The sequence below is a fragment of the Molothrus aeneus genome, chromosome 2, assembly GCF_037042795.1.
Source record: "Molothrus aeneus isolate 106 chromosome 2, BPBGC_Maene_1.0, whole genome shotgun sequence".
Classification (NCBI taxonomy): domain Eukaryota; kingdom Metazoa; phylum Chordata; class Aves; order Passeriformes; family Icteridae; genus Molothrus; species Molothrus aeneus.
Genome location: NC_089647.1, coordinates 63,209,429 through 63,227,458, shown reverse-complemented (window position 1 = coordinate 63,227,458; position 18,030 = coordinate 63,209,429). Strand labels below are relative to the sequence as shown.

Below are 18,030 nucleotides of genomic sequence, written 5' to 3'. Positions count from 1 at the left end.
TTCAGATTCATTTCTGTACATTAAGTTTGGTGATTTACTATATTTTATTGACTAGACCAACTGACAAGATTGACAGGATATCTGTTAATCAAAAGGAGGAATTAGAAAATACATGTATCTGTGGTTCCCATATAGGTATATACGTTGCAAACATTTAAAATTTTATTTCAGTCCTATCTTTGTCTTCTCTGTAGCAACCACCTTGATCCTTTAAGCAGCAAATATGCAAGACATTTTCTCATAATTGGTTCAGATCACAGGACCATCAAGGTTGGAAGAAATATTCAAGATCATCTAGTCCAGCCATCAAACTGGTACTACCATAATCCCCCCTAAACCATATCCCCAAATGTCACATCCAGATGCTTCCAGATGAATGTTTCTAAAGCTGAACCCTAGGCTGGAATTAATCCTACCTTACTTAGCATTCTGTCATTAATAACCTTAAGTTTTATACCTAAATGAATTATAAGAAGATGCCCCATCACTCATTTTAAGTGAAATTTCTTAACTACATTCAGTGATATAAATTTATAGGAGAAGAATTTTTCATCCAGGCATCTGAAAAGATGGTGAGAGGAATATTTTTTTTGAGAAAAAATACAGGAATACAGATGAGAAGTGAGTTGAAAACATGTAAAAAAAGACAGTAAGCACAACTATAAAGGGACAGCTTGGGAAAAAAGTAGAGTCCTGAGCTGGAGAACTCGTAAATGAAGAATTGGTATAGTATGTAGGGAAGCTAAATGCTAAAGAAATGGCTTGCAGATCACAAGGGAATTCATCTGTTTCCTTTAGTGCATTCCTTCCTAAATCAGGCCTACCTGTAAAATTCATTTTGTGTTCTGTAGTGACAAAAGACCAAGTTTTACACCCAATGAAGACAGTAGCAAAACTCCAACCTATTTCAAATGGGAGGATGTATGCGAGCAATGAATGTGGGGAAAAACAGCTCCCCGTCTCTGCTGTCCCACCAAATAAATTGACCTGAAATACATCTTTTTGTCTATCAGTAAAGAATTCTGGTATCTCAGCTCGTCATGCTTTTAAGCATTTGACATTGCTTTAAATAATTTGCTGCCTCTGAAGTTGCCATTAAATAACTCACTTGATACAAGGCTAATAATCATCTTAAAATTAACTGTTATTTCCCTTATGACTACAGTTTTATAATAGTTTCTCTTCCAAAGCTAAATTGTTGGCACAAAGCCATGCATTATTTGAAGGTGTTTACAGGGAAAGACAGGGTTTCCTAACCAAGTGTCAGTGATCCTTTTCAGCATTCTTGGTCTGAAATCAGCCATTGAACCCAAGCACAGGACGAAGCCATTAACAGAACAATAATTCTTAGGTGTTTTGACAAGACATTCTATGAACAGTAATTAACATCTGCACTGCCATTCCTGTCAGGGAGGCAAACGGAAATGTTAAGTGAGCTAAATCTAGTGACTGCTTTTCCCATTTTGGTAAATCACCTTTTAGTTTGTTTCTTTTTTAAAATACAAGAAGAAAAATATATTATTTCTCTCAGGTTGTTCATCTGCTTCATATGTTTTTATTTCTGCAAATAAAATAGTAAACACCAAATAGTAAACACCAAATAGTAAACACCAATGTGTTCATACTGCCCAGTATTTTCAGAAGCTTGAAACTGATAAGCCTATAGTATACATCATTAAATTTGTGTCCAGTATTATATCATGCATGTATTTTTTTTTCTTAATTTATTGCTACCCTGTGGAAAATAAAACCAGTTTACCTTTACATCTAAAACTGGAACCAAGAAAATAGATGCAGTGTATTGCCAAGTATTCACAACTCTCATATTATAGAAATTGTTAGATTCTTATGTGACTGGACAAGAAATCTCTCTCTAGCCACATTTTATAACAACAAAATGAATTCTACGAAGGTAAGCAAGCCTTCCATTTTGTCTTTGGGTGCTATAAAAACCCAATGGTCTGAGGAAATCAAATTATTTTTCTTGGCATGTTCCTTCCCAAAATTTTCTTTACATATGAATCCATGATTTTTTTAATGCTTGAGAAACCAGAATGTGTACAGACATAAAGGAGACTATACAGAGCTTGTAGCTAGTTGTGTGTGTAAATGTTCATAGTCTATGCTCATAGTAACAATTTTTCTTCAAGCATCTTGCTTAATCCATTTTAACCTATTCAAAAATCAAAAATAAATTAGAATATTCTCTTAAAAAAAGTCCAGGAATCTGGAGATGGCATCCAGGATATTCCTTTAAATGTGTTAGTTTAGACCTACTCTATGTGCATTTTGTGCATTAATTTCAGACAATCCTTTTACGTTGTACTTACATTTGAATGCAACTTAAAGTAGCCTACTTTAAAGCTATTCTTGCATGAATAAATAAAATATAATAAAAAAAGAGGTGTTACATGTTTAGAAGGGTTCATTTGCTGAGATATTTCATCAAATAGGAAGAAGACAAAAAAAGGTTATCAAAAAATATTTCCTCCGTTAAATTTGGATTCATTATTCATGTGAAATATTATTTGAATTCCTCTTCAGAATCACAAAGATAATTTTTTCTGCAGTCTTCCACGTGAGATTTGGAAGCTTGGAAGTATAGCTCTCTAAACATCCAAACTGGATTGTATGACTAACCAAAAGTATTTGGTGCATACAGATGTTGCTTCCATATTAATTTTCAGTACATTGAATGTAATGACTAAATTCAGCACAGGTTAATTTTCAAGCATGGTTTAATAAAATGCAACTGTTTTGACTCAGGAACATTTGTTTAGTGGGAGTTTTACTGTAAACTATATGAGGTCATTAAGAGACAGATATCTCTTCTGAAAAATGATGTAAACGAACATAGTTTTTAAAGAAATAGAAGAAATTGTTGCATGGGTATAGCTCAGACATAATAAAAGAAAGCACTTTCTAGTATTCTCTGTGTAATATGCCCACAGTTCTGACAACTCAACTGGCACTGAGCTGAATTTTACAAAATTATCTAAATGAGATGCTGTTATACAAATAGAATTAGGAAATGGTGGTTTTGTCTCTGGATTAGTTTAATGACATCTCTGACATCTGTGTCCTGTGATATTTATCAAGGATATATTTTTGTGTAGAATAGAAGACAAAATCAACACTATAATCAAGCTTACTATTTAAGCTTGATTTATTATTATTAAGGCACTTTTTCCTGTCACATTTTTCAATTTTTCAGAGTCAAGAAGCTTAAGTTAGGAGAACAAGTACCCAGATTTAGGTCCAAATTCTCCTAAGAGAAATGTACTTCAAAAGTATTTTCAAATCAGTTAAACTACTTATTTACATAATAACATATATACATAAGGCATCTGCCACAAATTTGCAACAAATTCGGTTTAAGCTAAATCTGACTTTGGTCTGATTTGTACTGAAGGAAAATAGAAAAACACAAAAGTGGCAAGAAGCATACTTTAGAAATAGGGATTCATTAGAAGATGCATTTCAACCTAAATTGAATGTTTGTTGAGATAGTTGTAATTAACCTAATTACAGAATAAATTTATACTTCTTTGCAAAAATAGTCTTAATTATATTTCTTAATTGACAGTGTGTTTTAAACACCATAGCATAAATGCTCATTTTCATTGTCCTTAGATGAGCTGCTTTCTTGAGTATAACAAGCTTGTAGCTTTTTGATATTGTCTGATTTTCCCCCTTGAATTCCCTGGAGGTAATCACTTTTTCCCTTCCCTTCCCTTCCCTTCCCTTCCCTTCCCTTCCCTTCCCTTCCCTTCCCTTCCCTCAAATTAATGTTTAAATGAAAATGTTCAATTTGAAACTTTTTGCTTTACAGAGGTCAATCTAATGTTAGGAATATAATACTTAGGAAATAAGTCCCAGTTGTCATACACAGATTCCTTATTTATCAATGGACAGATATACATATAAAAGATAAAATAAAAATATATAGATATACAAATAAAAAAATCATATATAATTTAGCAGCACAATTCATCATATATATATGTAGATGATGAATTTTGCCTTTATTCAGTTATTGCTCAATAAAGTCAATATCCTTTTTTTAATATATCCCAGGTTACCATGCCTGTGCTCTGGGAGCCAGGATATGTATTTATCACAAGTCAGAAGATCAAGATTTTACTGTAAGTTAGGAAATGATCAGAAAAACAAATTATTTTAGCCTTTTTTAACAATCATAAAAAATGAAATTAAATTCAACCTGAATGGTTTTGTTCTTTCCTGCTGTAAATAAGTTAATGGCCAGGCATCTAAAAACAACACAACGCTGTGCAGAGTAGGAATAACTATTGTTCAGCTCAGTTTCAAAACATTCTGCAAGTTCTTGTTTTGACTACCTTTTTCCACATTGAATCCTACCTCTTCTCAAAGAGAATTTATAGAAATTACTAACCAAAATTTGATTTTATGTTAAACAGTTGACTGAATCTTCCAAATAGAGACTTAAGTTTTTTTAGACTGACAGCAGGTTCATGTTTGGGGCATATTAATAGATCAGAAAATATGACCATGTCAAAAGTGGTGCTGTCTCAGCATGTTGCCTGTAAATCAATTCAACAAAATATTTTGATCAAGTATCATAAATATTTAGGTGTGTGGGAAAAAAGATAGTAAATTATTGTGACCATAGGATGCTTTATGAATATTTTATTATCACCATCCATCATCACCTTTTAGGAACAAAGACTTTTTTTTAGGCAGCAAAATGAAGAGCTACATAATGAAAAAGATAAATGCTGAAAATAATATTATTCCAAATATTTGACCACTGGGCTCATTAAGTGATACAATCAAATTTAAAAGGTTCATTTGAATCCTCTGAGGAGTTCTTATGCATTAGATTGTCCTGCTAAAATTAAATGTATGGCAGGAAAAAACTGCCAATTTTGAGGAAATAAAATTAGATGAGATAGTATTCTTCAGAGGAGTAGCTTGAACAGACGAAAAGATGGATGAGTTCCATGCCATACTGAAGATGGTTGCAAATTTATAAAGATATGCTGTCTGCTCTTTGTGTGCCATAAAGTCTGTCTAAATAACAATATCCTCTCAGGGAGAGAATCTGCTGTTCTGGCTGCCCATGTATTGTTGAATTTGGACTATCTCCATTTGCAAATGTTGACTTTTCATCTGTGCCCAAAGAATGAAATCTGTATGAGAGATGGGTAGAGCTTTTAATCTTTATTTATTTGTTAACAAACGGGTTTTTTTTTGCCAAATACTGTTTGCATTTCTTTTCTCCTGCTCTTCCTGCAAGGTGACTGTCTGCATCCACAATGTGACACTTCAGCTAAGAATACAAATTGCAGTCATTTGTGTGTCTTTGTTTGTTTGTTTATTCACTTGTTTGTTTGTTTTTAATGACAGAATGTATTAAGTCAGAATAAAAATCCCAGATATTATTTTGTATCTTCTGTATTTCTAAAGGGTATGCTAGAATTGGCTTCATTTGTCAGTGAAAGCTTATACAAAATGCAGCTTTATGTTAATGGTTGCTGATACATAGATTTTTAAGACCAGAAAGAACCACTAGATTATCTAGTGAACATGCTTTTTACTTCTTTCTTTTTAAACAATAAATTGTAAAGTTTCACCCAGTGAAGTTAAAAATAAAAATAAGTATTGGCATAAAGATCCGAATATAGGCAATATGCAACCCATGATAAGTAATGGAGCTGGATTTGTGTGACCAGTGAAGAATCATTCAGGTTTGAGCTGTCAGTTGTAGCTCAGCACCACTCCAGACCATGGCTCTTTGTGACATCTCCTGTGGCATCTTCCCACACCCTTGTTGCAAAGGACCGTGACCTTGTGAGTCCAGATTGTTGCAACTTGCCTGCAGAATGGTCACAGGCTTCATGCTGGTTCATGTCTGTTTGTTGTTAAAGACTAGGCAGGACTAAGTAAAATTGGCCCCTAGTATCTTACAAGCTTAGCAGACACAGGAATTATATGTGTACTTTCTGACCATGCACACATGGAAATGCAGAGAGGTTTATATACATGCATGTCAATGCAGAAAAAGTAGTTGTAAATAGGAACAGAAAGTTAGGTCAGGTAAAAAGAGCATCCTTACAGTAGAGCCATGACTGATGGAGGTGTATCTTGTAAGTAGTAATGGTATTGAATTTCTAGGAAATATATCAGAAAAAAAAATAAAACAAGCTAAGTAACATTTCTGTTCATTATAGCTTTTATGATAGAGAAGGTGTAAGGGAAAGGAACTTGAGATAAGAAATGCAGAGTACTTTCTTAACTTCTACTTTGTTCACTTTCTTAGCTCTGAAAAGATATAGATATAATGAAACTTCAGTCATCACACAACTGGTTAGAAACAAAATTTCAAGCAGTTGAATATTGTTGCCTTAAAAATTTAGCTGCCCAAGGAATCAAAGTCATGCAGAGTTTTTGTACAGAGTCATGTACATGATATAGAACCCATCTGGATCACTTAAATATTTCACAGAATAATGTAGAAAATCTTACTGCACGAGGTTTTCCCACCTTTTCAGAAAATACTTTTGTTCCTGCTTTTCTGTATCCTGGGCAGTCCCTTCCACACACCCCTTCTTCCCCAGCTTCCTGCCCCTCCTCTTATTGTGCTAATTAAGGATTCTCACAGCTAATCTCTGCTAAGTAATGCAGATATAAGCTAACCTTACAGTGTTATTTATTTCAGGCTTGATGAAAGATAAGTTTCAGCCAAGACAGAGAACAGAGAGTAGCAGGGGTTTCTTGATCTGTACCTTAGTACAGAGGATGGAACACCAGGAAAGCAAGAGAGAAGCAGCAGGGTAGAAGGTGGTAGTGATAAGTCTACCAAAACTGGCAGCAGTGATAGGCGGAATCCAGGGACCTCTGAACAAGGTAATTTGAGGATGGAATGTGAATTGGCTGTGCCAGGTAGAATGACCATGGAATAAGTCACTAGAAATATATATTTTTAATAGACACTGAATGTTTCTTTTAATTAATAATGCCAAGGAAGCACACCCTACACAGCATGTGTGGGATTTTGTAGTCTTGGATTATTTTTTTAACAGACTAGAAATAAAGAACAGACTTCCCCATTTATTTGTTTGATATTTAAGAGTAAAATAAAAGGCAAAAGAATCTTCATAATATAAACTTTTTTCCAGTTTTTATATTTAATATATGACTAGTTGTAAAAGCTCTGTGAAATGGAATAATGTCATTTCAGTTCCATGAATGTTCCATATGTGGGGACGGCTGTAAAATCATGAGGTCTCAGAGAAGGTCATTTAGTAAAGTAGCCCATGAAAGCTCAAAAAAACCCCAAAACCTTTCTGTGTTTGGGGATAAATAGAGCTGAAAACATCGCTGTTGTTTTCTTTTTCATTTTATGATGCAATATGAAAAGTTAATGAAATATGATTGTCTGAAACACAACTGTGGTCGTGTTCAAATCCACTGTACTTCATGTTAGCACCCTGGGGCAAAGAGTACCTATTCATTTTGCTTGAGACCAAAACGTCTCACTAAGTGGAAATAATCTTGTGGCCTCAACTCTTTCAGAAATGAAGAATGAATTTTCTGGCTGTAAGCAAGAGAGTTTTAAAGAAGCAGGTTGAAAAGCAGCTGGTCATCACACCAGAATCTAGTTGCTAATTGCAGCAGTAAGTTAATCAATGAAATAGCTGTTTAGCTTCTGCGTATAATAAAAAGAGATAAAAGACCACACAGAAATTCCAGCATTAGGGTATGACCAGCTCTTGAGTGGCATACATTATTTTCCTTCTTACACCTGTCTGCTTTTGAGTAGGCAAGTCATGCATCTGCTTGACAGCTATTAACAGAATAAAATAACAACAAAAAAGCATTTTTGGGTAAGATCTGATATAAATATTTACAAAGACAATTTAAGGGAGTGTTTGTTATGCACTTTTGTGTTTGCTTTCAAAACATTTAACTCCAGAGACAGATGGCTTGTACAGTTTTATCAGCACTTGTGTCATTATATATTCAAGCAGCCAAGACTGATAACCAGCCACACGGATTATGGATTGTTCAGAGAACAAATACTTTGAAAAAAAAATCCCCCATATATCAATAAAGTACTTCAGCATGGAAAAGCTTGAAACAGAAATTGCAGTGACATTTTTGTGAAGAGAAAGGAAACAAATTAATGCACTTATAAAATTAAAGCAGCAGGAATAGGTTTTTAAGTGGTGTCATTGTATGTGTTAATGAAACAACTTTAGAAAATTGGGTGAAAACTATTGTTCAGCTGTGGTGGAGGAGAAAGATAATTACCATTAAGGCAACATTATGGCTTTCTTAATACATAGCAGCCAACTCTTCAGTCACACTATCCCCAGAAGATCTCTCTCTTATCATATTGCTCATGATCATTACACTTTATGCTGCTAAATAGCAACCTGAATGATAAAGAGTCTTAGAAAAGAACAAATTTTTTTGATTGAGAATATAATAAAACAAAACAGAAACTCAAAAACCTAATTGTGAAAACAGTCTTTTTTTTTTTTTGTAGGTGAGATCCTTTATTTTTTCCTTCTCATCTTTTTCTTTAATCTCACAGTAGAAAATTTGTAGAATCCCCTAAATCATGATTATCACCATTATTAGCAACAATATTTACCAAGCAATTATGGTTTATCTAAAGGCCTTAACAGGAGATAGCTATGGCAGGCACCACTCATGTTAGGAATGAAGCTGCCTTTTTCCTCAATAAGTGAGTAAGTAAGCATGACCATTCCCTTTAGTAGCTTAAGAGTAAAGTATATAATTCTAACAATTTGCATTTCTAAAAAAAATCACTTTGTGGATTTCTTTTTCTCTTGTGATGGTTCAAACCAAAAGGGAATAAAAATATAATTCTTAGTTATATATTAGATGAAGCCTTGAAAGGCGTTTTGTAAACTTAAACCTCACAATATTTTAGTAAGGCAAGTAAATATTCCCTGCATTTTACTGATTGGAAGGCATGAGACAGAGGACTGGATGATATGCCTTTCAGTAGGAGTCTGAACCTCTTCTCAATTCTGGGCATTTTTACATACAGGCATATGTAGAGGTGTGTGCAGCCTGTAACGTACCTCACAGCTGTTTGAACAGTTATACAGCTAAAAGAAGTGTCCTTCAGGTGTTCCCTGAGATTCCCAATCCTCTCCTAAAAGGAGAGTGTCTCAGTCTGTCTACAGCTGTCACTTGGTGTGACCAACATCCATATCAAAATTGTAATTGGCTGCTATAAGGACTGCATGGTCTTGCCTTTGATTGACATCTCTGCATAGGGAAGGTTGATCGGGGGAAGACTCTCACACAACAATTAAATTTCCAGTTCTAAGTTGGACAGTGGTATTTTGTTAAACTGAAAAACACCCAAGGAACAATTCTTGCACTGGCAATCATCTCAGCATTGTTACCCCATTCCTGTCTGCTGCTCACAGTAGTAGCAGATATCTGAATATTCCAGTGCTCTCCAGAAATTCTATGAGCTTAGAGATGGCTAAAGCAAAGGATGCTTAAAATTCACTCTGAGTGGAGCAACATTAACTGCCTAGCACTGTTACTAAAGAAAGCAAAACACATGAAGTAAATCTTCTAAAGGGTTTGTCATGTAGCTTATAGGGCAACATGCATATTTATTCTTAAGAAAAACCAGCTTATTGCTAAATTTTTAAATGGAATTTATAGTCTTATCTCTTGAAATTTATTTAAGTAAACAGAAAATTTCAGAACTATCGTACTGAAGGCTCTCCTGTCATTCTTTCATTCCACTGCAGAGGCAAAGAGTGCATGCATCGTCCTTGAAAAGTGTAATTCTGTGGCAAAATGGTTTTTTTCTATTTGGAAAGTTTTAATGTCTGCAAAATCTTTTTTTTCTTTCTTGTTCAGTAAAATAGTAGTTTACTGGGAGAATAGCCAGGTTGAAAATAGTTCTGCCACTTCTCACTTTTATTTTCTCTGAAATGGGAGAAAACCTAATTAAAACTGAACTTTAGTTGACAGCTAAAAAAAAAAATTAAAAGTCAGCTTTTAACATGTGGATTAATTTTTGGAAAAGTGAACAATGTACTGTGAGTCCTTTCTTTACTTAAAATTGTTTTGGTTTGGGTTTATTTCTCTCTAAGTACCTGCCTCAGTTTTGTTAGAACTTCATAATACAGGATTACAAGAGTTTTATAGAAAAAAAAAGAAAAAAAAAATCTCTCAGGTCTCATTTTAGAATTGTGGTTCATGGTTCTCATTGAAATCTCTGCTTAGATCATACTTAACAGTTGCTTTTTTCTTTTTTCCTAATGATTTTGGTTTAATTATTTCACCTTGTATTGATCTAAATGGAAGGGAGCATTGATTCTATACATTTTTCATGTTCCAGGTTTCAGCAATAGGACACTTTCTTATGTTGGGAATTCGGTAGTAACTTTTATTATTGCTTATTATATTTTATTATAGCTTATTATATTCTGTCAGATCAACAGAGTACCACATATTCTCTAGGTATTCAAAAAGAGTTGTTGCTCAGAGATAAGAAGATTAGCTAATTATGAACAAAACATGTGGAAATATGCCTGATGTTTTCTTTTTATTATATCTGTGTTTAAAAGCAGTTGGAAGTGAATAGAAGTTTCCATTAAATTAATTGATTTAATTTCAGCGTTCAGAAAAAGATGTTAGTAAGCGTAAGTTATTGTATATGCGTGGAGTACAGGAGAACAAAAATATTCCTTGGCATTTTAACAGAGAAATCTTTGTTAGACTGTCTTCACTTATCATTTTGAGTCTCAATTAGATTATTATTAAGATGCACTTTTTTTCCTGATACATTGCTGACATTTTTCTTCTGATTAGTAACTTTGCTATTCATGCCTACTTGCTAATGTTCTTTCTCAAAAATCAATCTATAATTTCCTTCCAGTCACTGGGCTGGTTAATCAAGGAAATATGTCTCCTTAACTCTTCAAATGTTTTCACTATTAGCCCTTTGATTTACTCTGAAGTCAAGAAAAGACATCTCAAAATTCTTGCTCAAAATTACAACACAGCAATGACTTCTGGCAAAGAATATCCTAGATACTGAAAAATATCTAAGAAAAATAGACAAAGTGATTTTTCTCCCTTTTTTCTGGCTTGCCCTTCCTTATACAACCAGCCTGAGCAGATGAGCAAATTAAGTAATTTAAAAATGCAGTAAGAGTAAGAGGAATTCAGTGTTGCTGAAGGCATCGGTGACCTGTCTGCTTGGTTGCAAGAGGCCTGCAGCTGGCCCGCTGTGTCCTCAATAGTGTGTGAAAAGTTATGCAGATATTTAATATGCATAGTACTTCAGCAATCTTCATTTCTGTCTCCTGTGGTCTTATATTTCTAGCTTACAAAGAACTATGAGAACATTTCTTTTTAAAGTGCTAGATTTACATAAGAATTTTTTTCCCCTTGACTTTTATGGTTTTATCTGTCTAGCATCTGAGATGTGTTGAATGGTCAGAAAAGTTACAGATTTTATTCTCTCTCCTGATCCAATGTTTTGAATTTCTTACTGGTTACACATTAAATCAAGAAAATTTAACTTGTCTCTTACTTGTGACTATACATTGGAGTGTGCTTCCACTGGGTAGATACCTAGAACTGTGCTTCAAGCTGTGTTTGTAAAGCAGTAAATATTAGAATAATCCTGTGTACAGCGCATTCCTTTGGGCAAACCTGTTTTTGGATAGTACAGATGTTTCTCAGTTTGCAGTAGGCTGTTAATTCACCAGAGTTCTTCAGGAGTAAATTGAGTTGAAAGCAGAACAGAATACATCCAAATAATAGGCCCTTAAAAGCATTAATTCTCACTCAGAATCCATAAGGGTAGGTTTACTTCCTTGGTTGTTTTCACTTACCTAGCTCTATTTCCTTGATATGACGTAGAAAAAAGGAGTTAAGTTTATTCGTAGTAGGATCTGAGACCAATAGCATAGGGATAATTGAACTGTTTCTCCACTTCTGGAAACTAGGCAGGTACCATATATAGGGAGTATACGCCCTACAAAGCAACTAATCTCTAAAAGAATGAAAATGTATGTAGAATTTACCAGCACAATTTTTGCTTGCGGGATCATTGTTAGTTTTCTCCTGAGGTATATGTATATTTGTTTATATATGTTTATATTTGTTTAATGACAAATATCAAAATCTAATATTATGTCTTTTTTTTTTCCCTTTCTCCCCCTTTTTTCTTTTTCTGTTTGTCTTCTACAGATGGGCCTCTTGGTCCGCGAGGATTAGCTGAAGCTACAGAGATGTGTACTCAAGAATGCCTGGTTTTGGGTCACTCAGACAACTGTTGGATGCCTCCTAGCTTGGGCCCATACCAACAGCCAAAGTCTCCTCTCTCCACCTTTGCACCTCAGAAGGAATGGGTTAAGAAGGACAAACTAGTTAATGGACACACATTGACCAGGACCTGGAAAGAAGATAGCAACAGAAACCAGTTCAATGATCGAAAGCAGTATGTTTCCGGTGAGGGCCATTTCAACACTGGCAACCACATGACTGACATTCCTTTGGCCAATTTGAAGTCTTATAAACAGGCCCCGGGATCTGTGGAGAGTCCAAAGGAGCACCAGCTATAAGAAATGGTTACTTTGGTCCAATGACTTTAGCTTACTTAGACTTGCTAATACTATGTGTGTGTCAGAGCTTTATGTACTGGGTAGACCTCTAGAACTATGCTTCACCTAGCAGAGATATGCATATCTTTATGTTAGCACCGTGGAAGGTATGATGTCCTGCAACATGAAAGAGTGTTTCTACTAGTTGTGTGGTTTTGTTAAATAGACATGATTAATGTCTGCAGAGATCTCTCCAGTTTGAAAATATACTTTTTTGTTTCTTTGTTTTTTGACCCTGGACTGCTGCTATGAACAACAGAAGATGCATTTGGAGAGTGAGAGAGTGCGAAAGCTCAGTGGATTGCAAAGATTGAAAAGCATATCCAGTTAGAAAATTGTGCTTTTGTTGTCATTGATCTATGCTGGGACTGTTATACTTGAGATCATATTGCAAACAATTGAAGCTGTAAACATTAAACCTATTGTGCTATTAACAATGTTAGTGGACACTTGTAAGTCAATCAGCGTTCAAATACTTGTAAATAGCAACAATTATTACTTACAATTTTTGTGTACTTATAATGTTCACTTGAAAAGATACTGTAGCATATTTCTGTGTTTCACAGTTGCTTTTTAATTTCCTTCATTTGCTTTCTTGTTTTGCTTTTATTTTCAGTGATGGTGTTTCTGTGTTAGTAGTCTGTCTGACACACAATGTTCCAAGAAACTCAAGCCACTTGTATTAAAAGTGATGGGGTAGGAAGAAAGGTTGCTTGTAGAAAAGGAAAAAACCCTTTTTTCTATGTAGTAGCAAATGATGCCAGCATTCATTTAGAATTTCTTCTTTTTTTCTATTTTTTTTTAATTTAATATTAAGAAGTGAAAGGACTTGTGTAAGGGCTTAAAAACTTAGCAATTTTTTGTTTAATTTCCATTCTGTTTCATAAAACAGGGAAATTGCAAAACAGAATAATATTTAAATGTGTGGTGGTAGGCAAGGGAGAAGGCTATTTGTTTGGGATCCTTGATCAAATTAGTTGTAGTCCATCATTTAATGAGTGGTAGCTGATGTTGATCTCAGCTGAAATACGTGGAGGAAATTTGACAGGGGCAAAATACAATAATAATGTTTTTCCAGTTGGGCAGGTGTGTGTCTATATCTAAGACAGTTTGTATTGCTGAAACAGCAGCATTTGTGTTGATCTTCATCTGCGTTAACGTTGTAGTAACACGAGTGTTTTTAGACCATAGCCACAGAATATTTAATGTGTTGTGCCTTCATGATGTAACAGAGCATTCTCCTGGTAGGCTAGTTGGGGGAACTAAAGGGAATTAAATCTCTAATTATTGCTGTTTAACTGTTTGTTATCATAGTTGGTCAATGCCTGGCAGGTACCAGTATCATGTCACCTCAGTCAAATCAGCAGAGTGACTCCTAATGTTAGTAAGATCTAAGTTGCACGCAAAGCAAATCCAAATCCAAAACATTTTTAGATGGTTTTTGTTAAGGCATGAAAGATGATTTACACAAATAAATAGCATGCAAAAAAAAAGTCCTTACGGAAAAAAAGCAAGTTACTTATGCCACAGTGAAACATCAGTCTTAAAGTAACAAATTTAGCTAATCTGAAGGTGATTTTATTTTTAACAAAAAAGAGAAGCTTTTTGTTTTTTTCTTTATTCTTTTGTATATAGCAGTTTGCTTTTATTTTTTCCTCCACAGTACAAAAGGCTTAAAAATGGGTTAGGGGTGCATTGCTTATTGCAGTACTTATGTCAGTTTGTGAGGGGTGTTTGATGACTTTGACAGAATAAATATCTAACCAGTTATCCTTGTTACTGCTTTGCCAGTTCAACATTATTTAGTTATTCAGCTTTTGCAATAAATGTTCTGAATTTCTGATTGTGTTGTGTTAGTTCTTGGGCAGATTCCTAAGGGACTTTATTCCTGTTAATTTTTCTTTCTTTCTGTTATTGTTGGTTGATTTGTTTCTTTGCTTCATTCTGAATTTCTGAGTTATTTTTTGAAGCATACCATGGTCCATTAAATTCATATCTATCTATATGTGTAGGACTGGAGTATACAGCAAACAATAAAACCTGAGGGCTATATTCTGACATTCCTATGTAAGTAGGAACTTATTAAAAATTAGTTATTTGACTTGAATAAAGTTTTATTTACTCAGTTCAAGGATGACAGAATCTAGCCCACATTTGTTAGGCCTACATAGGCATATGGAATTAGCATCCTTGCATGAATCTCTGTAAAAGTACAGGAGTAACATATAGGAAATACAGCACTTGCCACACTTTGGTTTTTCTTTTGAAGAGTAGAATTAAGTTATATCAAAATACAGTAAATTCTTTACTACAAGGAAAATTTGAGTAGTTGCATAATAATTTTTGTTGCAGCACAGGTAAAAAACAAACAAAACAAAAGAAAATGCTGAACAACCTTGAAAAATACGTATCAATAAGAGTACCTATTTTTGAACATGCTGAGTTTCAAAGCAGAGATGTACCGAGTTCTATATTAAAACCAGAAATACAACAATTATTTGAAAACCCAAATAGCACCAACCGGTTTAAATTACAAATGCCTTTTTAAACAGAATGTATTTGAAACTATTTCTATCATGGGCAGAAAATAAAATAAGTGATTGTTGCTGCAAAAAGAGAACTATAGTCTGTTCCAACCTTCAATACTTTGTCCTATTATCAACCTGTGCAGGAGGAGCTAAAACAAATTTGGTTTCAATTGCTAGGAGGTGAAAATTTTCTTATCTAATTTTCTCAAATTCTGTGCAATTTTAGAATCTTAAGACCTTACCCATCTTAAGACCTTACCTTACCTTACTTTGAAATGGTTATTAAATGAAAAAGACAGGAGAAAAAGAAAGTTGAGAAAGAAAGAAAAAAGAGAGCCAGAGAGACAGAGACAGGAGGGAGGGAGGGAGGGAGGGAGGGAGGAAGGAAGGAAGGAAGGAAGGAAGGAAGGAAGGAAGGAAGGAAGGAAGGAAGGAAGGAAGGAAGGAAGGAAGGAAGGAAGGAAGGAAGGAAGGAAGGAAGGAAGGAAGGAAGGAAGGAAGGAAGGAAGGAAGGAAGGAAGGATATCTGCAGCACTGGAAACTGCATCTTAATTCCATTTAAGCTAAATTAATGTTTCCCAGATGTTTCCACAGAATTTAAATTTGGCCCTAAACATGTATTTAGTAAGTGCCATTCATTCACAACCATTTGGTTGGCTCAATCAGTAGTAGTACTACTATTGTCTAAAACTCAGGAAAAAAAAAAGGAAAAAAAAAGACAAAAAGGAAAAACCCTTCAGGAATTCTGTGATATCTCAGGTGAGGACCTTTAAAAAAATTTAAAATCCCACTGCACCCAATGAGATGACAGCTGAGTATTGGTGACTATTCAATTTTACTATCTTTGAGGCTAAATATTACTTAAAATTATTCATAACGTGTCATGTTACAGATGCCTCTCTGAAGTGAGTTCTCGCTTTTTTGCTTTCCTTCAGACAGAGTGTCCTTTATTTATTTATTTAGTAATGCACACACTTAAAAGGCTGCTAAAAATGTTTGCCAAATATTTTTTTCATTTTTCATATTTTTGTTTTCACTGACCAAATCCCTTAGTCCAAATAGAAAATTGAAGGTATGCATAGACATAGTTACTTAGTCCTACTTATTCTGATGCTGTGCCAATTCTTACTAAAGACAGAACCACTTTAAAAAAAAACCAAAAACAACCCAAAAAAACAATAGAGCATTTAGACTTGAACTGTGAAACATTTTCTAATGGTTTAAGTAGTGATGTACTAGAACAGATTGCCTAGAGATGGGCTTGGTAATTTGAGGAATAGAAAGGAAAAATAGCTAACAACAATACATGGGGATTTTTTGTCAGAGGGAGCAGATGGATTAGATGCCTTCTTGAGATCCTCAACAGATGATTTGACTTGCAGAAAAAGTCACATCATGATGTGACTGAGCCCCACAGCATGATGAGGTCATATGACAGAAAAATTTTATACTGTATTTTCTTAGAGAAATAGGTTAATAAGTTGCCTACTCAATGCTCCTTGTTAGAGTTCACTGGGAACTCTGTGGAGCACTGTGTGAAGACTGACAAAGAAACAAATGGAGCAGAATTAGGAGTATGCAGTATACATCAATTTTAACAAATAGATATAAAGAAAATTATATTCACATTCCTTGCCTAATGTGGTTATTACCTTAATGAGTTATTATTAAGATTCAAGATCAGAAAAAATCTTTAGGACTTTATCATGGAGTACAGTAAAATAATGGAGAAACTTAGGAAACTTTGGATACATAAATGGCACAAATGCAGGAGATGTATATCTGTGTTAAAGAGCAGGAGTGATAAAGACTAATGTAGCTGACATGAGAAAACAAAGAAATGGGGAAAAGAAGATTGCAGTATTGATCAGAAGTTGAATCTTGGGAAGTTTTAAGCAAAGGGAAGCATTAGTTGCTTTAATGAAATAGAAGATATAGTGAAAATCAGGGAATGTGGCAGTAGGAGACCCACAGGCCATAGACCCATAGCATGCCAAAAGACACAGTGGAAGGGTCTAGCAGCCTTAGACAGTACCTCAAAGTATATTACAAAAGTATGCTACTGGCGTGAGAGCACAGCAGTGGAGGCATATCCAACTCAGACAGAAGGACAAGTTTTGATTTCCTGTGACCACAAAATATTTAACTGATTCAGATTATAAAACTTTTTATGGCATGTATCCTTGCCATAAGAATGAACAAATAAGCAGTGAGAGTTCTCTACAGGACATGTCCTCACATGAGCCAGTTCAGACTGTAAAAGCAAGTCAGCACTCACAGCTCCATTTTTCCCATTTAATACACTTCTTTTGTGGAACTGTGTTCCAAAGTCTTGACTTTAATTAATTAACATGCTTGTAATCATTCCTGCTGTGATGAAAAACTCCAATAAGGGGACCAGCTCTAGAGCACAGAAAGGTATTTTAATATACAGAGAACATGATACAACACAACCCAGAGGTGTGAACCAGCTCAGTATATCACGAATAGTTGAGTTGTAACTCAATTAATGTTAGTTTTATTAACCTGCATTGCTCACCCCCTTAGTGGACACATCCATCAAATATAATTACCCTCTGATCTAAAACCACCTCTGACTTTTCCTCTTGTTCCAAAAAGAGACTCTCATTGGTAGATGCTTACTTGCAAAAATTATGAGATACCCTTTTTTCACACATTTTTTGAGTTTCAGTTTAAGTTCTCTGAAGTATAATACTTTATTTAACACAGCTGTTTATGTTATAAAATACTTTAGCAATATATATATATATATAAATGGTGAGAGTCCATTCTACACTTTGTTTTCAACCAGTTGAGTTGAAAGTAAGATCATAACACAGAGG

The 18,030-nt window shown here is 34.5% G+C and overlaps 1 protein-coding gene across 3 annotated transcripts in view; it reads left to right on the top strand.

The window, feature by feature from the left end:
* The window catches only part of PCDH9 (protocadherin 9), a 664,951-nt gene extending 650,452 nt beyond the window's left edge, over positions 1–14,499 (top strand). For all 3 annotated transcript variants that reach the window (XM_066545056.1, XM_066545055.1, XM_066545054.1), the window contains one exon: positions 12,247–14,499. In XM_066545056.1, coding sequence (XP_066401153.1) covers positions 12,247–12,620 — 374 coding nt within the window. In that variant the 3' untranslated portion in view covers positions 12,621–14,499. The remainder of the gene's footprint in view (positions 1–12,246) is intronic.
* The last annotated feature ends 3,531 nt before the right edge of the window (positions 14,500–18,030 follow it).